This window comes from Pseudopodoces humilis, chromosome 14, assembly GCF_049639895.1.
Source record: "Pseudopodoces humilis isolate 2021_Gansu_Grassland_sample_001 chromosome 14, ASM4963989v1, whole genome shotgun sequence".
Taxonomy (NCBI): Eukaryota; Metazoa; Chordata; class Aves; order Passeriformes; family Paridae; genus Pseudopodoces; species Pseudopodoces humilis.
This window is the reverse complement of record NC_142213.1, coordinates 902,691-927,962: the sequence shown is the minus strand read 5'-3', so window position 1 is coordinate 927,962 and position 25,272 is coordinate 902,691. Positions and strand designations below refer to the sequence as shown.

The following is a 25,272-nucleotide window of genomic DNA, read 5'->3' as shown; positions in this document are numbered from 1 at the left end:
TTTTTCCACAGGAATCTAATCCAGAAGCTCCTGTTTCCCATTTACACTGGCATGTCACAGCTCCAGGGCAGTGCTGCTCCTGACCCAACACTCCCAGAGGGGAAGGGAAAGGCCCACGTTCCTGGGGCAGCCCTTGTCCCTCTGCTGCATTTCCACCCACGAGGTAGAAATTACACTTTCACAACTCTTGCTATTAGACAAGAACTTTATTTTACAAATGACTGTTCCAGCTTTGGCACTTGAAGGCAGGAACATGTGGCAGCCTTGGAGCTCAGACACAGCAAGGATATTACCAGGAAAAGTGCAAAGAAAACATGACCAAAGTCAGACACATCTGAAATTTTTAGCTTGGGAACAAACAGTTCCAGGTACTGAAACGCAAAGTAACTGGCTTTCTAAAGCCTCACAGCTGGAAGGGAGGAATTGCTCCCCACAGATTAGTAATTTACAAAGCAGAAATTAATGGGGGAAAAAAAAAAAAAGATTCCAAGTACCTGGATCTCTTCCCCACAGAAGCTCTAGGACTCAGGGCTGCCTTTCTTCCACAAGGGAGTGGTGGCAAACATGAAACAAGTGATTCACAGAACAGACAACACAAAAAAATTGACCTATGAGATCACCCTGCTGATCACACCTGAGCAGAGCAAACACCTGGGATTCATTCCAGAGTCTGCAGTGGTCAGGTGGACAAGGAAGTCTCAATCCAGGCGGTTCTAAATTTATGTAGAGAGGCATCAGAGCCCCTGCCACCTGCAGCACACTGATCTTTGCAGACACAGCTGGAGCACAAGGCTCCCAGGTTCCTGGCAGTCATGGTTTTGGTGTCAGAGAGGCAGCCCACACTGGCACAGACAGCTTTCTGGTCCAGCTTCCAAAAAACAAACCGAGGTCCAAAAAAAAAAAAGGATTTCCCGTGGCTCCCAACTTCAGAGGATTCCCAGTTTCTTCATGGTCCGCCAGCGGTCCTTGATCATCACTGGGGTGCGGTTCTCGAAGGGGTACTTGAGGCAAATGGCTTTCCACCTCCCTTCTCCGTACTTCTTCACCCCTTCCTTGATCCACTCGCTCTCCTGCATGGTCCATTTCTGCAAAGAGCAAGGAAGCAGCTGCAGGGAGGAGCTGCACGGCAGAGAGCCTGCTGCAATTCCTTCCTGGCACCTTCCCTCCCTCATCACCCGTGCCAGGAACAGCAGGGAAAGCAGACAGGTCCTGGCAGCTGCACACAACGCTCCAGCACTGCAGATGTGGTGCAGCACATCTTCCTACGGGTCAGGAGGAGCGTTCCTGGTGGCACCAAAGTGGGACCTGCTCCTGGTTAGCAGCTGCCAGACGTGTGTCCCTCACCTGAACAAGACTCTGAACACTCCAGCATGAGGGGAACTCGGCAAACCTTGCTCTGAGCCATCAAGACAAAGAGAACTGAGGCACATTCCCAGTGCCCTGCAGGACACAGCTCCAGCCTGTTTTACCATGGAGACTGTAGGGACACTGCCCCACTGCAGGGCCTGCTGGAAGCACCTAAGGCTCCACATACCTGTTTCTTGGAGCTGGAGCTCTTGGAGACATTGCTTTTCTCAAGTAAGGCTGGAAAACAAGGGAGAGAGTTACATTTCCCATAATTTGGGAAGTACAGACTTACTTAAGAGGTTGCCTTGGGCTTAACTGCTGAGCTGTGCAGTCAGAGCACCCTGTGACAGGCAATACACCCCAATTCCTTTATCCCAGCTTTTCCACAGGATTCTGATTTCAAGAATTCAGTCACCCAGGCAGCAGCAAGACCCCTGTGGGTGACCCCCATGGCAGGATCAGCACAGGTAATCGCTGCCAGGGGAATTTTCATACCTGCATTTGCAAAAAGCTCATCCTCGTCACTCCAGCTGTCCTTCTCCTCCGTGCCACAGGAGCTGTTCCACCTTGCTTGGAGGGACCTGAAATTAGGTGAGGGTTTACTTTGGCTACTGGCCCAGGAAGAGGTTTTTTGGGGAGCAGGTGCAAGGCCACCAAGCAAGTAGGGCCAGCCTCTGGACACCATATTTCTCAAGAGGTGGGAAGCAAGAGAAGGATGCTCCTACAGACTCTGGCCAGTGATGCTGAAGCTGGGAGAAGTGTGGAAAACCAGGCATTACTTGTACTGGAATCACCTGCCAGGACCAGCTGCAGCACCTCACTATCAGCAGGACCTGATAATTTTCTCCTGTCCATTAACCCATAATTAAATTTAAAGCCAGACATATGGACAAGAGAGAGTTTGCTGTGCCCAGTTCCACGTGGGAATGAGGTCAGCACTCCTCTTGGGACACACAGGGTAAGGGTTTGATGCTCAGGCTACCAACATCAGCAAGACAGGATGGGGCAGAGCAGACAATAGCACACGAGAGGGGCTTCATACTTCTCACTCGGGGCAGACAAGGGCTCATCAGGCAATTTCAGAGCAGGTTTGGAAGCGGAAGAAACCACGTGCTCCTGGGAGGAGTCGGGGCACTCGCTCGACTTGCTGGATGAGCCGTCCAAATCCACGATCAGATTGCTTATGCTGAACAAGTTTTTGATCTTATGGGGTATTTCAGGAGGCTCTGAGGTCTCAGAAGCTTGATTCTCCGCTTCTCTGCATCTCTTGGTTCTGTGGGATACAGAAGGAGACAGTTGCTTGGGGGAAGGCAAGTCTGTTTCGTCCAGTTTGGTGAAAAGGGCGTCCGAGTCCCTGGAGTTCGACAGGATCTTGAAAGCTTCTCTCAGAACAGAAATCCCATACGAGGTTACAGCTCCGGGGGGCTGCCTATAAAATAAACACAACCAAGCGGCTTGTAGGGAAAGCGCTGAGGGAGCTCTGCTGCCCCGACATCCAGCCTTCCCCTCCACGGGCACCCCCAGCTCCTGCCCCGCAGTGCAGACCTACAGCAGAGGGCATTCCCAAGCCTGCAGTCCTCCCTCCCAAACGGCACAGTGCCCCGGGAAGCAGGGATGGACAGCACACATTCAGGCTCCACTGCCTCCTGCTGTTCCCACCTGCTCCACCAGAGCAGCCACCGCCCCCTCCCTGGTCACAGCAGCACCTCCTGTCAGCAACTGAACCAAACCACCACAACACCTTTCCCGGGGTCCAGAGTCCTGCACCAACACCTTTGGGCTGGCCTGGGCAGGCATTTGGGGAATTAGGAGCTGCCTGGACACAGGGGATTACGCCTTGGAAGAGAACTTGTGGCCACACTGCATCAACAGTCTAAGGCCAGACTCCTCTGCCCACCTTTGTGATTCCCTGGTGGACACTCTGGGGAGTTCTGGGGTTGCTGCTGCTGGTTCTCTAGCTATTTCCATAGGCTCTGGAGTGCCCTGCAGGATGTCATATGCTGCTGTTAAATGTTCAGGTGTTGCTGCTGGGTCACTGACTACTTCCATAGGTTCCACAGTTGCCGCAGGGCCATTGGCTTCTGCCATCATCTCTGGAGCTGCCGTGGGACCAGCTGCCCTTTCTGCAGGCCTGGCAGCTCCCTCCAGGTCTTCTGTTGCCCTTGCAAGCTCTGGAGCTCTGGCTGGGCCCTCTGCCCTTCCTGAGGCCTCTGGAGCTCTGGCTGGGCCCTCTGCCCTTCCCGAGGCCTCTGGTGCTCCTGCCTGGTCCTTCAGCCCATCTGCAAACTCACAAGTCCCTAGCGAGGATCTTGCTTTGTCGGCGTGTTCTGAATTCAAGGTCTTTTTCAGTAACTTGGAGAAAGAAAAAGCACAGCACTGTTACAAAGATGATTCCTTATGCTCCCATTCCACTTTATCCCCTCCCAAAGGCATTTCATGGACTGAAAAACGTGTTTGACCATATAAACCTCTTAGGAATGGACTGAGTTTAGTGTTCCAGGTTTAACCTGCTGTAATCAGGCACCTGATCCCCGGGGCAGAGGGGTGGACACGCACCGTCAGCAGCGCTGGCTCCGAGTCGTCCACGTAGCCCTTCAGGAACTCAAAGATGCTCTGCTGGAAGTCCTCGTAGGAGAAGTTTTTGACCTTTGGATGAGAGGGGTTCTTCTCCCGGATGACAGCCAGCCACTCATTCCTCTTCTTCTAGAGGAGGGATTGATAGGATCAGGTGAGAACACTCTGGGCAGGGACAAGGGAATCAGTGACAGCCACAGCCTGGATGTGGGCAAGGACTGGGCCTTTCCTGTTGAGCATCCTCCAGGCACAACCAATTTACACTGAGGTGAGGCTGGGAAAAGGCCAGAGGAACAGGAGAGCAACCAAGGGGCAGAACCACCTTATTTCAGGGATTGTCCTTGCCTGCAGTGCCCAAGCACCCTAGTGCCTGCAGAACAGGAATGGGAACTCCTGCTGCTCCCAGAAGCTGCTCTGAAGGTGAGCTGGAGGCTCATCAAGGGATAAATGGTGATGCCTGGAAGGCCCATGGAGGTGTGTGAGGACAGGTGAGTGACAGAGGGGCTCCAAGGTGACAATCCAAACGTGCAACACTGAGGGACCAGCGCTCCAGAAGGATTGCTTCCATTTTGGCCTCCTCACCCCAAGGACACATCAGACACACCAGCAGCTCCCACCTCATTCCAGCATGGACTCACTTGGTTTCTGGGCTCCTTCCCTATGTGCTTCTTGACGATATCAGAAGCTTTTTCAAACTCCTTGTTTCTGATACAAACAACAACAGCCTACAAAGGAAATCAAGGACAGATTGAAGCAGAAAACAACTGAGGGCCAACTTCCATGCAGAACTCCCACATCACTGCAGGAATGCGTTTGTAGATAACGAGGGAATTCCGCACGTGAGGCGGCTCCCACCATCACCCACACGCGGCCTTTCCAGGGGCAAAAGCTGCACAACATATTCACTGAGAAAGAAAAAGATCTTACAGCTTCCTTCACCATTTTCTGCACAGCCTCCATCGTCCTGTCGGCCACAGAGAATTCCTCACGGATGAAGTCCAGGACGAGCATGGCCGACTCCAGGGGGGTCAGCTCTGACTCCTTGTCGAAGGTGCAATCTATAAGAATTGGCATCCATACTTTTGTGGGGGGGTCACGGCGCTTCCCTACGGAGAGCTGGTTATTCACCTGCACAGGTGGCAGCCGTCCACCCACACAGGTGCACCCCAAATTCCAAATTCCGCAGCCACCAAGCACTGCCAAGTGTTTGAACTGCAATTCCTGCCCCCCAACAGCCACGGAAAATTACGGAAGCAACGCTCAAGAGCTTCCCAGGTGCCCAGCACTGACCTAGGGGAGCATTTTGGAAGCTGAGGCCAAGCAGGAGTCACCAGGCTGATGTGCTTGTCCAACACGGCAGCCTCGGGCTGCCACAGACGCTGCTCTTGCCGCACAGTGAGACAGATGCGAACAGCAACCCCTCACCCGCAGGGACACCCCCAGAACCCCAGCTCTAAGCAGGGACAAAGCTCCGGGAGCTGCAGGGACACGGACGCAGGACGGGGGAAGGAGGGAGCGGGCTGCAAGCAGTACCGGGGGTCCCCAGAGCACGTAGGAAGGACTGGGCACCTACCGAGGTTCTCGCCCTCCTCTACCCGCGACAGCAGCTGCATTATCCGGAGCATCTGGGCCATCTCCGGCTCCCTGTCCAGGGGCCGGACGAGCAGCGCTGCGGGACAAACGGCTGGTCAGGCCGGAGCAGCCCGGGCTGGGGGCCCCGCCACTCCCCGGCCCCGCCCCGCGCACCTTGCATGATGTCGCGGAACTGGCGGAAATCACGGTTACGGCCGGAGCGATAGGCCTCTATGGCCCGGTGGAAGTAGAACTGCAGGACCCAGCCGTTCACGGTCTTCTCGGGGAGCGCCGCCATCCCGGCCCAGTCGGGGTCGGGGTCCGGCTCCTGGTCCCGCTCCTGCCGCGCCACCCGCCGCGCCGCCATCCCGCCGGGAGCCCGCACGCCGGAAGTGACGACACCACCATGGAGCGCTCGGCCCGCGGCCTGATAAAGCCGGCACCGCGCCTACAGCTCCCGGCGTGCATCGCGCTAACCCCGCCGCGCCTACAGCTCCCGGCGTGCATCGCGCTAACCCCGCCGCGCCTACAGCTCCCGGCGTGCATCGCGCTAACCCCGCCGGCAGGGGTTGGTCGCCGTCTGGCGGAGCGGAGGGGAATTGCCGGGCCCCGGGGAGAAGGGGCGGTGGAACGGTGCGGGCAGGGCCGCAGCCGCGTCCCCCGGGGCTCGGGATCGGCCCCTGCCCATCGACGGGACCGACAGCAGGGAAACGCCCACCTGTAAGTGCTGAGTCCCCCGAGCGAGTGTCTCACCTGATCACGCCTAAGGTTATTAAACTCGTGTCACCCAGACCTGGCAGTGCCACCCTGCCAGCGGAGACACAGCGTTTGACTTTATTCTGATCTTCCAGACAGCCCCCGCTCTCCTGTGCTCCAGCCACCTGCCAATTCCGCGCCCCTGGAACAGCAAACCAGGTCCCATGGGCAGGATTTTGGGGCATAGATTGTCCCACAGTCACTCAGGGTAATGAATTTGAAGTCCTGTCTTCCCAGCGAGCCCGCTAATTCCCAAGCAGAACTGGTGCCTGGAGGCGGAGGCACTGGCAGCAGATCCTCGGGATCATGGGGTGGTTCTCTGCCGCTCTGGGGTGTCCTGCTTGGACAGTGTCTCCTCGGCCCAGGGAGCATTCCTAACTGTCCTGGAGGCTCTCCCACCTGAGATGGAAAAGCACGTGGAAATTCCTCTGGCATGAGGTGATCTGGGATCCTCCCTTCCCTCTGCCCCAGGCCAGGGGACGAGGAAACGCACATGGGAAAAATCCATGTGTCAGATGGAAAACAGAAAATCCGGGAGGGATTTTTATTGGCAAACAAAGGAAGATAAAAATAATCTGTGTGAGGCAGAAGAGTCACCTGGGGCGGGGAGACTGCCCTGGGGAGCAGGGTGGGAGCGGGACACGCTTGGAATGCCGTGGAGGGTGCTCGGAAGGATGCGAGGAGCGATACTGACGGCTGCTTCCTGCGCTGAGGGGAGGTGACCGAGTGCCATGCTCTGGGTCAAATGCTTTTCCACGTGGAATATTCATGGACAAAGTGGCTTTGCTCTCTCTCTCTCTCTCTGTCACAAGATGCAGGAGGAGGTGCCAGGGTGGGACCCCGGAATTTCAGGTCTGTCCCTTCCATCCAGGGAGGAGCCGATCAGCCCCACCAAGAGTGAGACCAGCCACACTCACAGCCCTTCAGACACTGCCTTTGCTCTCCTAGGCAGAAAATTCCGTGTTTTTCAGGGAGCTTGGTAACTTCTGCCCCTATGATCCACGTGGCTCCAGCTAGATGTGCCAGTCACTTCAGCAGATCCTGTTGGCCCTGCACAAGTTTTAGGATTTTGAGTAATTTCATTCATTTTTGCACAAAGGTTAGGAAAGAGAGTCCTGGAGTCGTCTCCCAAGGGAAGCAAAACAAGACACCAGGACAAAGCCACTTGAGAGCCACCTGCCTTCTCCAAACCAGATTTCACTTGGGTAAACTCCCTTTTCTGCCTCCTGTCCGTGTCCCGCTGGGCTGCCCTCTCCTCCTCCAGTGCCCTCCTGGTGAAGGTGTCACCCCTTGGGATGTTCAGGAGATCCCCTCCCATCCTATCAGACAAATTTGCTTCCCGTGAGATCCACAAAGCCTCTGCAGTTCCTGGGAGGGTTTGGACAGGGTGGTGACATGACAGATGTCACAAGAGCAGTGTTCCCCCCAGCAGAGCTGGAGAAGGTGACAATTCCTGACATGGTTCTGGAGCTGGGGAGGGCACAGCGTTGGCACCCCGATCCAGGCTTTCCTCCTGCACCACTTCAGGGTCTGCCTCAGCCAACGGTGTGTTAACAGCACCCAGATTAGAAAACAAACCTGGAATGGTGAATTCCAGAGTAAATACAAAAATGAACCCACTGGTTTGCTGCCTGGATCATCTCCAATGGATGAAGAGGAAACAGTGATGATGGAAGCAGGACCAGGAATGCCAGTGGCCTCACTACCCAGTTTCACTGACTCCTCCTGTGGTGTCATCATCAATTTTCCAGGAAAAGTTTCAGAGTTCCACGTGCCAAACAAAACACTGGGCAGGAAGGCACAAATTGCAGCCGTGCTTGTGCATTTGAGCCTCCCCTCATTGATTTATGGCTTTTGATTAAGTGATTACAGATGAAAGAAAATATTCCAGGGAACAGGATCTGCATGTTGCCGTGGTCTCGTGCCTGTCACATCCTTCTGGGGGAGTTACAGCAGGAAACAGAACAGGAAAAGCAGCAGGGTCCTGGTCAGCAGGCTCTGCTCTCACTGTGTGGGAGCACCAGACAGGACAGCAGCTCCCAGAGAAGCCCCTGGATCCCTGGAAGTGTCCAAGGCCAGGTTGGACACTGGGGCTTGGAGCCACCTGGGCCAGTGGAAGGTGTCCCTGCCATGGCAGGGGGTGGGATGCTTTAAGGTCCCTTCCAAGACCATTCTGGCCTTAGAAAGGCAGTGGAGATCCACAGAAAAGCAGGATGCAATGGAACAGGGGACAAGGGAAATGTGGAGGAGGCTCATGAGACTCCTTTGAAAATCCATGGAGAAACCCTCCAGGCATGGGGGATGGAGAGAAGGAAGCACAAAGGCACTTATTAAGAAACGCATCAAGTAGATTACAGAAACTCTGAACCAATCCGAGCAAAGGTAACTCTTCCCGTTGGAACTGAGTTGGGCAGGGAAGGATCTAGAAGGAAATTGGATTGGTTTGAAGGATTGGTTTGGAAAGATGCCAAGAGCTGGGCAGCCTGGGCACAGTGAGGAGCTGGAAACACTTCCATGTCAAAGGAGCCTGGGCTACACACAGAACCAGGGAAACAGCCCTGATGACTGGGAAAAGGTTGACAGAAAGGATCAAAAGAAGCAGCAGCTCAGTATTTAATATTTAATATTGATGAGGTGACTGTGGAGAGGTTCCAGAACAGGCTGAGCTTTTAACATCCCAATATCTGGTGATTGTATGGACTTGCCCAAATAGAGAACTTCACTCGAGCTCCCTTTAGGATCCAGAGGGGTTTGTGACCTGCTCAGCCATGAGCCCGCTGGACTCTCCCTGCACACACCTTTAACCTTTAGCCAGTGGTGGTCACAGTTTAGCACTGACAGCACGGCCTTTCTGCCTCCTCAGCAGCTCTTAAACAAACATCCACTGCCCAGCCTTGTACCTGTGCTGCAAGTGCAAGGAAATAAATTCCACAAATGCCAGTTCACAAAGGGAAACCATCGGGTTCATGAGTTACTTGGGTCCCTGAGCTTCTGAACGACCTCTGACCCTGAACCTGCTCAACCTGGCTGGAGGGAGGAGTGAATTATCCAGCACTTCTCGTCAGGCCTGAATGTGAACTTTACTTTGGAACCTGGGAAAAGTCAGGACCTGAGGATGTGCTGCACCACCACTGGCTCGGTTCAAAGGGCTGTGAGATCACATCTATTTTATATACACACAGAAAGAAGCAAAAGGAGTGGTGGGAAATCTGACAGCAGGCTGCTGAAGTGTCTCCAGTGCCATGGGGGTAGCAGGGCGGCTTGGAGCTGGGGGAATGGGGACTGAAGGGAGCAGGGACTGAGGGGAGCGAGGCTGAGGGGGGAGATCCCGGGACTGAGGGAGATCCCGGGGCTGAGGGAGATCCCGGGGCTGAGGAGATCCCGGGGCTGAGGAGATCCCGGGACTGAGGGAGATCCCGGGGCTGAGGAGATCCCGGGACTGAGGAGATCCCGGGACTGAGGGAGATCCCGGGGCTGAGGAGATCCCGGGGCTGAGGAGATCCCGGGGCTGAGCCGGGAGCGCTCCCGGGGCCGCCTCAGAGGCGACGCTCTCGCACCGTTTCCCGCCTTTCGCCCCGGCCGCTCCCCATTGGCCCACGCCCGCCGCCGCGCACTCCCATTGGCTGCGCCGGCAGCGCCCCCCTCTGCCTTGCTCCCCATTGGTCCCCGGACAAAACGGAAACCGCGCGGGGCGTTGCCATCGCTACGGCGGCCGGCGCGGGACAGGCTGCGCGTTCCGCGGAGCCGTGCCGGGCAGCATGGAGGACGGAGATGCCGCGGCGGCGGGGGCGGCGGGGGACGGGCCCGCGCCCGTGTTCACCCTCGAGGAGGTGGCGAAGCGGAACTCCAGCCGTGAGGCCTGGCTGGTGATCCACGGGCGCGTCTACGATGTCACCCGGTTCCTGGAGGAGGTGAGGCCTGGGTCGGGGGCTGCCCGGCCCGGCCCCGGCGGCTGAGGGGAGCGGGGAGAGGCTGAGGGGGATCGTGTGAGGCCGAGAGGGGCGGGGCGGGCCCTGGAGGGTCAGGGCTGCCGTGGGGACGGAGATCCCGGGGTCGGGCACAAGAGGAGCGGACGAGCAGGCCCCGCCGGGGTTTGGGGGGTCCCGGTATCCCCGGGGCAGCTCCCCGGGCCGGGCTGTGCGGGCTCCGAGGGGCCTCATGGCCCGGTTCTGCCTCCAAGGGACGCACGGGATGGCAGGTCACGGCGGCCAGCAGGGCAGGGCTTGTGCTGGGCTCCTCTGAGGCAATTCCAGGTTTCCCAGGAAATCTGTTCAGGCAGGTCCCGGGGAGGTGCAGGTTTCCTTCAGTCACGGACCTCGCTCCGCATCTTGAAGGGTGAACGGGATCGGGACACCTGAGTAGTTTGGATGTGAAGGCTGCTGGGACACCCCAGAACTTGGAGGGAGAGGTGACAGTGATAGCGCAGCCACCACTCTGCTGGCTGCCCAGAGGGAACCCCACACCTGCGGCTTGCAAGCAATGCAGCTTCTGACAAATCTCCAGTTCCCTTGGCTGTGCCGACAAAAATTTCCTTCAAGACTCACTGCTTCTGTCTTCTGAGTTTGAGAAGGTTGAGAGTGGTGTTCTAACTGTTGAGAGCTGGAAATGGAGTGGGAACAAACAGTAACAAAATAGTAATGCTGGAGTGAATGGCATGAAGTTGTACCAGGGGAGGTTGAGGTTAGAGATCAGGAAAGGTTCTTCTCCCAGAGGGTGCTGGCACTGGCCAGGCTCCCCAGGGAATGGTCCCGGCCCCGAGGCTGCCAGAGCTCCAGGAGCCTTTGGACAGCGCTGCCAGGGATGCCCAGAGTGGGATTGTTGGGGTGTCTTGCAGGGCCAGGGGTTGAACTCGATGATCCCTGTGGGTCCCTTCCAACTCAGGATATTCTGTGATTCTGTAGCTCTATGAAAATTTCAAAGGGGTTTATCCCAGATTAAAATAACAGCAAAGACTTTGTGGTATTTGCAGGGCAATGTACAAAGGTTGGGCTGAACCAGCTCCAAAGAAGACACTTCATTGAAATGCACGTGTTCCAGCTTGTTGGTTCTGCTGGTCTGAATTCAACTCTGATTTCCCTCCAGGCCCACGTGGTTGAAGCCTGTGTGCTGTGGGGTGACAGAGCTGCTGTGGCGAGGTTAGAGGTGCATCAGGCAGGAGGGAGTGATCACCTGGCAGCTGGAGGCTTGCCTTGCTCCACAGCTCTCAGTATTTATTTATAAAGTTGGACACAATCTGGTTTCTTCTTTGCATTCAAAAAATGACCAAATCACAAAATTGTCCAGGCTGGAAAATCCTTCCCAGCCCGTGGAGTCCCAGCTGTGCCCAATCCCCACCTTGTCCCCAGCCCAGAGCCATGTCTGTGCCTTCCTGGGACACCTCTAGGGATGGGAGCTCCAACACCTCCCTGGGCAGCCCCTGCCAATGAACAATCCTTCCCATGGCAAAATTCCTCCTGTTGTCCAATCTGAGCCTCCGCTGGCACAGCTTGAAGCTGTTTCCTTTTGTCCTGTCCCTGTTCCCTGGGAGCAGAGCCCGACCTCCCGGCTGCCCCTCCTGTGAGGGAGCTGTGGAGAGTCAGAGGGTCCCCCTGAGCCTCCTTTTCTCCAGGCAGGGCACTTTGGTGGGATGAGATGTGCAAGGTGGAAGCAGGACAATTTGGTGGGAGGGAGTTGTGGGTACACAAAAGCTATGTAGATGCAGGGGAAGACCAGGCAAAAACTTGGGAAAGCAGTTCACAGCTGGTTTCTGAACAAGAAAATGCGGGGTTAGGGTTTAGGAAGAGCCAGAACGAGCTGGAGGTTGGGACAGCACTTGCAGGAGCTGTTAATCTTGTATTACACCTGTCTCAGAGCGTGGACACTGCAGGGAGGTTGAGTCTCACCTTGATGTTCTCTGTAAGATGGAGTCTGGGACCTGTTCCCTGGGACATCTTTGGAATTATAAGTGAGCCCAGAAAAACATTTCAGTCCCTCCAGCAAGCCAGGTTTAGCAGTGCCCTAAGTGTCACCTTGAGATGGTGTTTCACCCTGAGATGATATTTCACTCTGTCCTTTCCAGGCCCTTCCCATTTGTGTTTTTCTGACACAGACCTAGTTGGACGAGGGAGAAGGAGAAGAATAAGGGCACTGTTGAGCTGTGCCAGCATGGCTGACACAACGCTGTGCTGTGCACACCCCTTGCTGGCACAGGGGAACTGTAGATCAAGGCCTAATTTAGCGGCAGAAATCCTCTTTCTATCTGTTACCCTCTGGAGTGCGGGGGAACGACGTGCAGCCGATGGGAACCGGCAGTGCTCGTGTCCTTTCAAAGCTGCAGTTGTCTGGGGAGCTGGCGCTGTGGCCACAGCACTTGGGGTGTCCTGTGGCGTGTCCCCAGCCACGTGTGGTCACTGCAGCAGCATCTGGTGGGTGCCTTTCCTGGCCTCTGCTCACAGATTGTTTGGCTGGGATTGCTGAGACTACTGGCATGTCCATGGGTGGGATTGTGCAATCCTGAAGAAATTGCCACTAAATTGCGGAATTTGCTTCACAATTCCTGCAAATTACGCACTGCAGGTCAGCCAAGCTGAAATCCGTGTGGAAGTGTAGACCAGTTTAAGTTTCCTGTTCACATTATGTGTCATAGGAGTAACAAGACAACTATCACATAACAAAATTTACTGAATTTTAAGAATATCAATCAAATCCAGGAGATGTGCAAAGACAGCAACTGAAGTGTTGCAGGTACTTCTGGGAGATGCAATCTCCTGTGCTTCAGAGAGCCTGTGAGTGCTTGAAATGAAATGCGATTATTTTAAAATCTAAGAGAGCCTTGTGGTGATCTATTTTCTCCCAAATCTGGGTAACTGGACCACACCAGGATTCCTGTTTTCACTCCTGGTTGCAGTAGTCTAGATAAGTACATGCAGGCTTGGCTGGAGCAGGAGGGGCTGTGTGCTTGGTGTGAATGGGGGTGTGGGGAGGCAGCTGTACCTCCTGCAGCTGTTCTGGGGTCTGTCAGGCTCACACTTCACCACAAGGGTATCAAAATCTGAGCTTTTAACTTGTGCACAATCTGTAAGAGACTTATTTGCAGCTCTGCTGGAGAGATACAGTTTCTCTCCATTTTCACATATGTGTAAGAGAGTTGGAGATCCGTGTTTCTCCAGGAAGCTCTTGTGTCTGTCATCTGAGCCCACAAGCCACAGCAGCCCCCACAGCTCCGTGTCTCAGCACATGCTGCCACTCCTGATGCCGTGATAAGTGTGAGCAGGAATCCATTTCCAGTTTCCAAGTAGAAGGAGCCTGGGTTTTGACACCACTGACCCAAGTCAGTTGGTTTCAGGTATAATGTTCTTCAAGAGAAGGAGGAGCACTAGGCATCTGAGTTGCCTCATGCTGACTTGCTCCAGCTTTGCAGAGGTGTTTTTGGAAAACCTGTTCCATGCCTTACAACCAGTGCTGTGCAGGATGCATACATCATTCGTCCAGGTGACTGCTTGTCCTTGGTTCTGGCTTGGATGGTTCTGGCACATGATTATCGCACAGGAACACTCCTCCCTCTCCTGGTTTATTTCTTTAACTCTGGGCACTAGGAATGAAAGTTTCACCCCTCCTCAACCTGCTGATCTTATCTCTTACCTGACACAGTGATCTAATTAGTCCTGGAGCTTAGTGCTGCTGCTGAGCTCATTTGTGTCTCCAGCAGGTCTGTACCAGCAGTTCCCAGCAGACATTTGCAGACAGGTCCTTGGAGTTTGTGGGGAAGGGACTCCAGGCTCTCTCCCCGTGGAAGTTTGGGATGTGCCTTTGCTGTGTGCCCTCAGGTCCAAGTCACTGTTACTCACTGTGTGTGCTGAAGGTCCAGGGAACGGCAGACCCACTTTTATTGTCACCTCTCTCCTTCCGGTTTGTTTTTGGCTGTTTCTTGTCAGAAACTGACATTTTTACCATTGTTTCCCCCTATATTTTGCAATACTGTTTCCATGTTTTCCTACAGCAGCTGAGCTGCAGATTAGGGCAGTTTTGTGGCAGAGTCAATGACTTCCTGTACAAATAGTCTGGGTTTACGTTTGCTGGGGTAGGACAAGGTAGGAATTGTCTGGCTGCAGCGCTGCTGTCTGGAGGACAGAGCCCTTCAGAAATAGGAGATGCCAAAATATTTTGAAGGTCTTTTTCTTTTAGGCTTGGAGATTGCAGTGAAAGGCAAATATGCTCGAATAAGTAATTGTGGGTTTAGCAAGTGCATAGAAAGTCTTCAGAACCAGAGATGTAAAGAAGAGTAAACTTAACTGTTCTCCTTCTCTCTTGAATTTTATTCTTCCTCTTGTCTCTTGCCTGTGAAGAGACTGGATGTCACTGAAAAATCTACTGCATATTCCCTGTTGTTGCACGGCTTTGTTGGTCCTTCTAGGGTGAATTATTAGGAAAGGAAGGTTGTCTGCTTAAAATTCAGGTATTTCCCTGTCTGAAATACGAGATTTCTTGTGGGGCAATCTGAAGGAGTTCTAGAAGGCTTAGATAAATGGGCAGCTTTTCATTGGATCTTAGCTGGAAATTGGACTGTTCTGAGCAATGTGTACAGACAACATCCAGCAGTCCCTGATCTGACTCCTCTGGGATCGAGCGAGCCTGAGGGTTGGTGTAGGAGAAAGGGCAGCCAGAAGCACTGCAGCTGGACACAGGGAATGAGCCATGGAGCCTCACCTGGTGCCCCAGCTCAGGCCACCTGATAACTGCCTGCTAATAAACTGTGTCCCCCCACTTTTCCCTTTGTGGCTCCTGAGAAAGCTCCATGTTGGTTTAGTGACATACCTGGACAATAAAGGGATTTATTCCAAATAAAGAGCCATGATACAAGGATTGCAGGACTGGCTGCAGCAACTCACCAGAGCAAACAACAGGGCTGGTTTGTGTCCATCCTGTGTTTGGTATGAGGTGGGATGGCCTGGTGGGAATATTCAGACTTCTGGCAGCAAAAGCAGACAAACTGAAGGAAGAGCTGGGGGGTGACAACTGCTCTTTGTCTGTGGGAAGGAGAAGGATATGACAGAGAGAAGCAGATGTATTGGCCCTTTGATCTGAAATGTAGCCCAACATCTCTTCTCCAGTTCAGAGCTGGTTGCCTGAAGCCCTGGAAAACTGGGTTAGTCCCTGTGCGTGCCCTGGGATGTGTGGCCACTTTATTGGTGTAACTGGATTAGCTGGTGGGTCACACTCAGGCTATAAAGGGATTGTCCTTTGCTAGGTCTGTAGTTAGTGCTTTCCACTGCCAGGCTGTTCCTGGAATTGTGGCGTTGACAGTGGACAGAGCCCAGCCCAGACAACAGAACCACACCCGGGGTTCGTGTCAGTTCATCCCACCTGAGAGTCAGCCCTGACCAGCTGCCACCACAGCACTGGCACTGGCACTGGCACTCCCTGGGGATTTGGCTGTTGTAGCTCTGGATCTCTGTAATCAGTGCATAATATTAAACAGTATAATTTTTGTGATACTTCATGCTTTCCTCCCCCCATGTCACTGGTGGTCGCACACAGTGTGTGCAGAGTCAGCCAAACATCATTTTCGTAGTACCTGAAGAAGTAGAATATCCTTTTCTCCACTGGTGTCTGTGAATTCCTGGGAAGAGGTTGGACAATTGAATCTCTGGCAGATTTTACTGATGGTGTTGGTTGAGGCATCCAGCGGTGCAGGTTGGGAGGAAGGCTGATGACATCCTCAGTGCCTTTCTGCATCCAGCCCTTGGCTCACCTGGACTCTTCTCTTCCAGCACCCAGGTGGAGAAGAGGTGTTGCTTGAGCAAGCTGGCAGAGATGCCACTGAGAGCTTTGAAGATGTGGGGCATTCCACAGACGCCAGGGAAATGCTGAAGCAGTACTACATCGGAGAGGTCCACCCGGTGAGTGCCTTGTGTAACCCCCAAACAAAGACACCAAGCTGTATCTTATGAAATAAGTTAGGAGTTGAGGGTTTTAGGCAGTCCCTGTGTTGTCCAGAGTTTCTGTAGGAGAAACTGAACTAAAGTAGTCTTCTTCCACCATTCAGAACAGATTTCTCATTTCTTCATTTAAATTGGGGTACTTAAGCTGCATTCATGGGTTCCCTCCATATCCGGTGGAAGCATAATCCACCTTTGCCTTGTAATTCTGAGCCCAGGAGGGTGAGAGTTCCCAGAGGCACAAACACCACCTTCCTGCCTGCCTTTGGGTGCCAAAAGAAGGACTCCTTTGAAAACTGAGCCCGGGCAATTACCTTTGTACAGAACAATTCCCTCATAAAGGCTGCAGCCTTCCTTTGAAGCCAGCACTTACCTCTTTTCTTCTTCTTTTTCCCCTGACAGAACGATCGTGAAAAAGAAGGTTCTAAGGTAAGCTTTCAGCATTTCAGTTTTCTGCTTTTATTTAATGTCACATGTCTTTTGGAGGTTTTTACCCCCCTTCTTTTTTTCCTGTGGAGCTTGTGGCTTTATGTTTACTCAAACTACACATGAATAAATTTCCCAAGCAAATTCTACCTTTGTTTTTGTTCTGAAGCTCAGTGGGCACCTCAGTGTGAAATTGGAAGTGAGGTTTTGTGCCCTTTCTCTGCTGGCAGCAGCGATGTTTTTTCCACACCTTGAGCCACAGACCATTTTTTGCATTTCTGGCTGTGTCCTGACCACAGAACTGGTTTCCTTGTTGTTCCCTTTGAGCCAGGAGACGGCACGGCCGGGGGCTGGCTGGCAAACAGGAATTCTCTGTTAACTGCCTCAGGGATCAGTGGTGTTGCTTAACACTCAGGTACTCCTGAAGTAGAACAGGACAGAGTGTTGCAAAAATGCCTTTGGAAGGGATGGGGAGAGGGAAAAGGCAATAAATAGAATCCCAGCTGGGAAGTAAACATATGCCTCGCAACTGGCTGGGCTGGGAGGCCAGGACAGGGCACAGCTCTGCCCTCAACAAGGCTTTCAGGAGATGTTCCTCTGAGCAGCAGGAGTCCAGAAGGGAACTGTCAGCAGGGAAGTCAAGGGTAACTCAGGCTGGGTAAAGCCTGTACTTAGTTATGACACGGAGCTGTGTGATTAGGTACATATTCACCTTAAAATTCATTGATTCAACTCTGATTCACAAACGGAATCACATGCTGAAAACATGCACAGAAATTAGTGATGATCAGAGTAGCTCCCTTGGATCTGAGTTAAATACTTCATTCAAGTATTTTTTCTCTTCTGATCAATAATTTCAGCACATTATGCACAGCTGAGGGCTCTCTCCAGAGGGCATCATCTGTTTTAAAAGGAGATTCCAGTGTAATTTAAAGATGGAAGCAAAAGAGAGAATCAGTAATGTACAAATAAATAAGGGGGAAGCACAAAACCACCCCAAAACTGTGATGTAATGTGGCCTTATTTTGAGAGGGGTGCAAGTTCCAGCATGAAGCTGTTGACTGGTTGGGACAGATTGGATTGATTGAAAGAACATGAAGATGACAGCAAACATCCCCAAAAACATCTACACTGGCGACAGGGGGTGTTTGGGGGAGGAGGGTTATTTTCCCTCTGTATTTGTAACCACACGTTCAGGCTTGTCTTATTAGCACAGGTTTAATGTTTCTTTGTTCCTCTGCTAACTCCCTCTTTCCTCCTCCAGGATCCAAGTAGGACATCCTCAGGCCAAACAAGGTATAGTATCTCCTGAAAATAAGAGTGAGAAATGGAGGGGTTGGGATTCTGTTTGTAGAGCTGCATATGAACTCCAAAGGGCAGGAAAATCCCCAGGGATGTATTGCAGTGTCCTTTTGGCAAGCAGATACTCCAAAGCAAGTGCCAGAGTCTGCACCTCCCTTGCTGGATGTGAGCCCGGGTGTGCTCTGCACGGGGCAGAACCAGCATCCCAGGATGTTTGGAATTCTCTGCCCCATGTGCTGGTGTTGCACAGCCGTGGCTGCATCCCTGTCACCACAGGGGTTATTTGGGTGGTCGCTGTGGGCCCAGGGGTGGCACAACACAGTGATGGGTGGGTTTTTGGAGGATTTTTCCATGATCAGCCCTGTCTAGCTGAAAATCCTTAAAACCAGCACAGGGCCCTGGTCTCCTGCAGCTCATGCAGGAGGTTTTGCTCAGCAGGCTGCTGAGGGTGAGCCTGTGGCCTCTGGAGTCTGAGCAAAGCAGATTTACTGGGGCACAGCTGTAGCTGTTGCCATCCTTGAGTCGACTGCGTTGTTTGTACAACACAAATTACAGCCTGACTTATTTAAGGAAAATAAAACCAAACCAACAACAAACCCCCCACACTGGTCTCTGGATGTGCCAAGCTGGAAACTTCAGCCATCCAGCTGCTATTTTATAAGGCACGAGGCCACACTTGGGCCTCTCGTGGGGGCTGGCAGAGCATGTGCATGGGAACCATGGGACCTGCCTGGGCTGTGGCCATGGTTAGGGGGCCAGCCTGGGGGTACAGCTCCCAGGTGTTCCCTGGGTGTGTAACAAGGGATGAACATTGGGAATGGATTATTAACTGGATGCTTTCTTCTGGTTTCTGTGGTGTGTACGTTTTAGTTTGTTGTTTCTTTTTCTCTCCCTGTAGTTTCTGGTCGACATGGCTGATCCCCATCTTTGGAGCACTGGTCTTAGGTTTAATGTATCGCTATTACATGGTGGATGGGAAAAGCTCCTGAGCTGGCCTTGCTGGGGCCTCAGACAGCCTGAAAAGAGGGAGAGAGATTGTGTGTGTGCAACACGTGGAGTTCTGCTGCCCTTAGCCTTCCTGCCTTGCTTTTAGCTCTGAGTCTGTCAAGTGATGTTGATATCCATGGGACCAAACTACTTCCAAACTCTGTCCTAACTCTGGGACCCACAGATCTGTTGTACTTCCCTCTTGGAGTGGCAGGGAAAGAAGAACTTCCAGTATTCCCTGACATTGGTGTGGTGTCCCTTGTGCTCTCTCTCTCTCACTCTCTCTCGCTCTCTGACATAACCCCCAGACAACCTTTTCTCTCAATGCCTTTGCGTTAAGCCAGACACCATGAAAGAGCTGCCCTGGGCCTGTGGCTTTGCCTCAGCCCTTCACATAGTCGGTAATCATCTGCCAGTTGTCTTCAGCCCTTGCCAAAAAAGATGTCCAGAGCTTTGGTTCCGTAAGAACATTCCCAGAGCTTGCAGGCAACACTAATTGGAGCAGCAGGGAATTGTTAGTTTGGCCACTTCTTTCTGTACCTGTTTTTAACGGTTAAACAAATACATGGATTTTAAAAGTGGTTCTGTTCATTTTGTAGTATTTGTACTTGTCCCTTTGGAATGTATATCCTGTGAACAACTTATATTGAATCCTGGTTGGTTGGGGTGTTTCGTGCTGTGCGTGGCAGAGCCAGTGGGAGCTGGCATGTGGCTTCTGGAAATGCAGATTCTTCTTTCTCCCTGAGGTCATGATCTGACACATGTATGGGAAACTAAACTCATTCTTATGTACTGTGAATGTGCACCAGATGGGGGAAACAATTAAATCTGGTCTTCTCTCCCAAAATGAAAAGGGAAAAGAACTGCATTTGGGATTTGTGGATAATACTGGTTTTGTTTGGGAATAGAGTATTTCCCTCTTGCCTGTTTTTGTGTGTTGTGCAGTCGGCCTTGAAGTGCAGACAGTGCAGAGTTCGCTTCCTGTGTTGAGGCAGGAACCTTCCCAGCTCTTTCAGCACACTGCTCTGGGGCTTTGGGATCTGCTAAATCAAGGGAAGTGGTGTCCTGGTGCCTGCTGCCCTTCGGCAGGGCTGTGCCACCGACACTGGCTCCCAATCCAAACCTCCAGAACAGCTGATCATCCCCTGGGATTGCAGCAAAAAGGGCAGTGATACCCTGGGGTCCTGCTGTGAAAACATCCCATGGGTTGTGGGGATTCTTCTTTTTTCCACAAAACTACAACCAGAAGGTTGTGTAGAAATTCTTGGATGAGGAATTACACTCTGCTTTTTAAAACTGAAGGCCAGGGAACTTGGTCTAAGAGCACTGCCAGGGCTGCCTTCACATTTAACACGAAATTGTGAACCATGAACTCAGTTTGGGGTAGTTTAGAGTGGATTCCGTATTAGAGAAAGGTTTTGAAGCTGGAAGGTACATGTTGGCAACAGTATCACCCTGCTGAGTTGGGATTGTTCAGGGCAGTGCAAGATTCCACAAAGGTCAGCTGGTTTGGATCCAGGAGCTCCAGGCTTGCCTGAGGAACAGGGCAGGTGTGATGCTGGAAACACACCTGTTTTCTCCACAGGCAGTACTTTTACCTGGATTTTGACTTCTTTTTTTCTTTAATACCATTTTCCTGGCACTCTGTACATTCAGTTGCATTTTAGTTGCTCTAAATAACTTCTTACCATCATTGACACTTGCTATCGGCTCTTGACCCTCTGCTGTTGGGGAAGTTGCCTGTTGATTCCCATATGTTATGGAACCTTTCTTTCCTCTTAATGGATTAATTGCCATGGGGAGACTCTCAGTCTTTTTCCAAGGCTTCTTGGAGCTGGTAAGATCCTTGTCCAGTGCCTTGTGGAACCCCAAGCAGCCTCTGTCTGCACAGCTCCTCAAAGACCTCCAGGTGCTTGAGATGCATTTGCAGAAGCCACATGGAAGTCTCCTCTCTTCTCCATCAATGATAAGGGCAGAATGGGATGGAGGCAGGTTGGAGTGAGCCCAGTGCTTCCCTCTGGTGTGGTGGTGAAGCTGCCTCTCCTTCTGTTCTGGCTCGAGGATGGGTCCCACAGGTGTGAAACCGCTCAGGCAGCAAAGGAGGCATTAACAAAGCTTGTTTACTCATTTTGTGTAAGGATTAAAACAGGCAATTGCCAAGCTCTGTCCCCATGCTGAACCCGCACAGCCCGTATTTGCTGCCAGGGCCTCTCACAGCCTGCGTCCGCCACCAGGTCCCTGCACAATGCAGGGACAAAGCTGTCTCAGCTTTCACCCCACAGACACCTCTGTGGGTGGAATTCAATCTGGGCTGTGCTCCGCTTCCTTCAGGTGCTGCGGAGGAGAGGTTGAGTGAGGAGCTGGAAATACGAGCACGGAGGCAGCTCCTGTGGTTAATGTGAGCGTGGTAGGGCTGCCTAGGAGCACAGTGCTGGCCTCTTCTGCCTCTCCATCACCCCAAGTTCCTTGATGACGCAGAATGTAGCTGTTAATTGGGCTGATTTTCCTGTGGAGGAGGGGTGGGAGGTCTGAGGGTGTTTCTGGGGGGAGTTGGTGCATGTTCCTTGGTGCAAGCACCCACAAAATGCCATTTCTTGTACCTGGAGATTGTCTGCCTGGCAGGAGGTGCCAGGCTGTGTTGTTTGCTGTGTTCAATAAAGATGTACAACAAACAGGTGCAGGATCCTGTCTTCTCCCAGGTGTGGCATGATTAGTTACTCCATCCCTGTTATCCTGGGGTGTGTAACCCCCATGTGACAGGGCTCAAATATCCAGCGTTGGTGAGCTACGGCAGGCAAGGGTTTTGCCTTCCTGCTGGTAGAAGAAAAATCTTTTCCTTGGCAGAAGTTGGTGCTGAGCCACTGCCAAGGATGATCAGCAGCACGTGTGGCTCAGTGACCTGATGGTCCCTGTGGGTGTTGGGGAAGCAGCAGTTTGGGGCTAAGTACTGCACAAGCAGCTCCCGATTCTATACAGTATTCCATGATGTAATTACAATGGGAATTTCCAAAACTGCAGCAGGGCAGCTCCCTACATCATCCTGATAATCCAAATCATCTCTTAGGAAGTGCCATGAGCAAGTGGCAGAGCAGCCATGGGCATGGGTTTTCTCTGGAAGCTGCGTGGTCTGTGATGGTGGCACCACTGCCCTGTGGTCCCAGGACTCCCACACTCACAGCTCCACAAGAAGAGTGTGTAGGAAGGTTTTTTTCAATGGAAAGATGACATGGAGACCATAAAATTTGTCTCTTATTTGCATGTCTGCTTATAAAAGGATGTAACATCCCACTCCCATGGCTGTCAGCAGAATCAGGCTCTTAAAATTTGCCTAATTATGGATCTCGCGGTACAATCAGCAGCCTCAGGGAAGCAATATCTAGATGGAGCCTCAGAGAGGGAGCAGGAGGTCAGCAAGGTGCTGACTGGGGAAAGGGCATGGAAAATCAATGGAAACATCTGCTTTGGTCCTGGATTTCAGCTGAGATAATGTAGGGAAAAAGGGCATGAACTGAGTGGGAAGTGCAAGTTTTGGGGAGGAAGGTTGGGCTTTGTGTTCTTGGCAAGCACTGTCTTACTGTAAACTTTATTTATCTTTGATCTAGAGGAATTGGATCCAAAAATCAGAGAAATAAACAGAGGATTTCAGAACTATTTTTAAATCTGCTTTCAAGTGCTGCAGGGTCAGTAGTGCGCATGGTCCCGCTCCTCCGAGCACTGAGGAGGATTTGCAGGGTGTCTGAGACAGAGATGGTAAAATTCAGGGGCAGTGGGCCCCAGAAGAGTCCGACACAGCCAACTTGTGTTTGCACAAGACAGCTCCCACTCTGGGACAGGGAGGCTATGGTGGCTTTATTCCAGGATTAAATGGAAATAACATCTTTAATGGGATTTACGTATCCCCTCTGTTTTTAAAACCCTTACGAACCAGGAACATTTTTAGGACGCCACCAAATCCCGTGCACCTAGAGCTGGACCTTGCCCAGCATCGGCCCCGCAGCCAAGTGTCCTGTTCCCTGTCACCAGGATGGGGACAGAGGGGGACGGTGTCTCCTGACAGCAGTGACCGCCCTGTGCAACCCCAACGGCCCCAGTGCCTCCATCACGAGGGTGAAGTCAACGCCAGTGTCACACGCTGGTGTCACACGCTGGTGTCACACGCTGGTGTCACCCGCACCGTGTTGTCTCTCCTCCAGGGACACCACTAACAGAAATTACTATAAAACAGGTTTCCTGCCAGCCTCAGCAGCTCTAATGAGTCAGGAAGTCGTAAGTAATCTGGGAATAGGGGAACTGTTGACAGAGCCTAATTATTTTCTGACAGTCTTTCTAACACCGTTAGAAAATAAAACACCTACATAGGCTCTGGAATCGCAGACGGGGTTAGTGATATTCTGCAGGCACCTGCAAATTTGTCCCCACGATCCCGCTTTAGGCTCCTTCCCCCTCACACCTGCTGCTCTCCGGCTGCTTCTGCAGGAAGAGGAACTTTATCATAAAGAGAGAAAATACCTCAGTGACACAGAACTGCTGCAGCCTGTTCCCACAGCTTTTCCATGTTCTGGGGCCCAAAAAGAGGAGTTTTATGGCTCTGACTGGATCCCAGGAAACCTTGTACATGTGCTTTGTTGACCTGCCTCAGTGTGGTTATTACCCCTAGTCCTGCTGCTCTGTGCTCCACCATGGACTGACTATTCATTTATTTAGTCCTTTAAAATTCTAATTGTCCAGACTCTTTGGTCCTCCCAAAAAGCCAAATTATTAATTCTTTCTCCAAATTTGGCCTTTGCTCATAGCCTCCCTGTCTTGGAATGCTGGGAGCACCAGGGCCAGTGGGATTGCACAGTCAGACTGCTCCTGCCTTGCTCCACAGAGCACCAGGACTCCTTTTTTCTCTGCTTTGACCCCCATTCTGTGTTGTTATTTATGTTCTCCCAGCTCTGCCCTTCTCAGGACTCTGCAAAGCTCTTCACAGCTAAACACACTCCAGCAGCTGTTGTGGAGCTGATACTGCTGGGCCAGCAGCGTCCCAGCTTTTGGCGCTGTTGTTTCACTGCCCAGCCATGAATGCCTGTGCCTCTCAAAGGCACCTTCTCTATCCCGAATTGCTCCATCCCTGAGCACTCTGTCTCAGAGTGCTCTCTCAGCCACTTCTCTTTCAGGACTAGGATCTGTTTTCCTTCCCCACCACAGCCCATCTGCTGGTGGCACCTTCTCCAAGAGCCTCTGTCTCCCTCATCACTCAGACAGGAGGTGAGTATAGCACAGTCTTACATTATTTTCCGTGGATGCTTCCCAAACAATTCAGTTTTGTAGTGCCAGCATAGCAGTACCTCTCCCTCCCTTCATGGACAGACATTCCTCCCTCCCTTGCAAGGCAGGGCAATCCCTGCCTGGCACAGGTGAATCCCCCTTTCCTTCTGAAGTTGTCAGGCTTAGGATTGCCAAACGGGAACCTTTCCCTTCAGCTCTCCCAAGTATGACTGCTCCAAGAGAGCTGGAGAAGGACTTCAGAGTGCCAGGACAAGGGGGAATGGCTTCCCACTGGAGGGCAGGGTTAGATGGGCTGTTGGGAAGGAATTCTTCCCTGTGAGGTTTGTAAGTCCCTGGAACAGGTTGCCCAGGGAAGCTGTGGCTGCCCCATCCCTGGACATTTTGCTGAGGGACTCAGTGATCACAGCAAACCCTTTTGGAAGATTTTTAACTAGGGAGGACGCTTGTGCCTGACTTGAACAATGCATGGGTGAGCTGTGCTGAGCACCCTGGAGCAGCAGCAGAACTGTGGTGTGCTACGACTGAGTGTTCCTGGGGACTGGCATGGCTGCATCCTGGCTGTCACTGCCTGGGGAGGGGTCTTGGCTGATGATGGCTGATGGACAGGGATGAAATCCATAGATGTACTGGAGTCTTGTGCCCTCCTGCCACACCGTGAATCAACTCAGGTGGAAGAGATGAAAATCCAAAATAGCTCCAGGAATTAAAGCAGCTTGTCTGTCACGAAAGAGGACTGACTTCAAATGCCACCAACCTCACACTGTGCAGCTGCCACTGCTCTTCCAGGGCTGTGAGACACGGACACCACGTGTGTCCCATCCTGACACCACGGACACTGCCTGTGCGGGCAGGGGATGCTGCAGAGCAGGGCAACACGACAGAACAGAGCCCCAGTGCTCCAAGGACCAGCTCAGTGGTGCCACAAGCATGGGACTGTGGTTGAGTGCTTGGTGAGGACACCAGTGTGGCCATCCCACAGTGACCAGCTGATCAGTGGGGCAAGGGGCTCAAGGGTTGTTCACTGGCTGTTGGGCTGCAGCAGGAGCATGAAACTACTGAGTGCTTTTAGAGCGAGATTTCGCTGGGATCCGAGAGCAGGCTGGCAAGGAGCTGGCAGCAG

At 52.5% G+C, this 25,272-nt stretch overlaps 2 protein-coding genes across 5 annotated transcripts; one reads left to right on the top strand and one right to left on the bottom strand.

Annotated features, from left to right (window-relative positions):
- Window positions 1–187: 187 nt before the first annotated feature.
- On the bottom strand, window positions 188–5,908 carry TERF2 (telomeric repeat binding factor 2). 4 transcript variants are annotated; one of them, XM_014260539.2, is made up of 10 exons: window positions 5,668–5,908; window positions 5,495–5,590; window positions 4,849–5,027; window positions 4,560–4,646; window positions 3,904–4,047; window positions 3,245–3,699; window positions 2,390–2,776; window positions 1,843–1,928; window positions 1,535–1,584; window positions 188–1,085 (listed from the first exon to the last, which is right to left on the bottom strand). In XM_014260539.2, exons 1-10 carry the CDS (start codon window positions 5,858–5,860, stop codon window positions 927–929), a joined length of 1,836 nt encoding a protein of 611 aa, XP_014116014.2. In that variant the 5' UTR covers window positions 5,861–5,908; the 3' UTR covers window positions 188–926. The 4 variants fall into 4 exon arrangements, with proteins under 4 accessions (XP_014116014.2, XP_014116013.2, XP_087918477.1 ...); XM_014260538.2 differs by having other exon boundaries at window positions 3,904–4,050; window positions 5,668–5,907; XM_088062351.1 differs by having other exon boundaries at window positions 2,390–2,620; window positions 3,904–4,050; window positions 5,668–5,907.
- Window positions 5,909–9,975: 4,067 nt separating this feature from the next.
- On the top strand, window positions 9,976–19,462 carry CYB5B (cytochrome b5 type B). The gene is made up of 5 exons (XM_005531905.2): window positions 9,976–10,160; window positions 15,999–16,127; window positions 16,569–16,595; window positions 17,857–17,888; window positions 18,793–19,462. Exons 1-5 carry the CDS (start codon window positions 10,008–10,010, stop codon window positions 18,881–18,883), a joined length of 432 nt encoding a protein of 143 aa, XP_005531962.1. The 5' UTR covers window positions 9,976–10,007; the 3' UTR covers window positions 18,884–19,462.
- The last annotated feature ends 5,810 nt before the right edge of the window (window positions 19,463–25,272 follow it).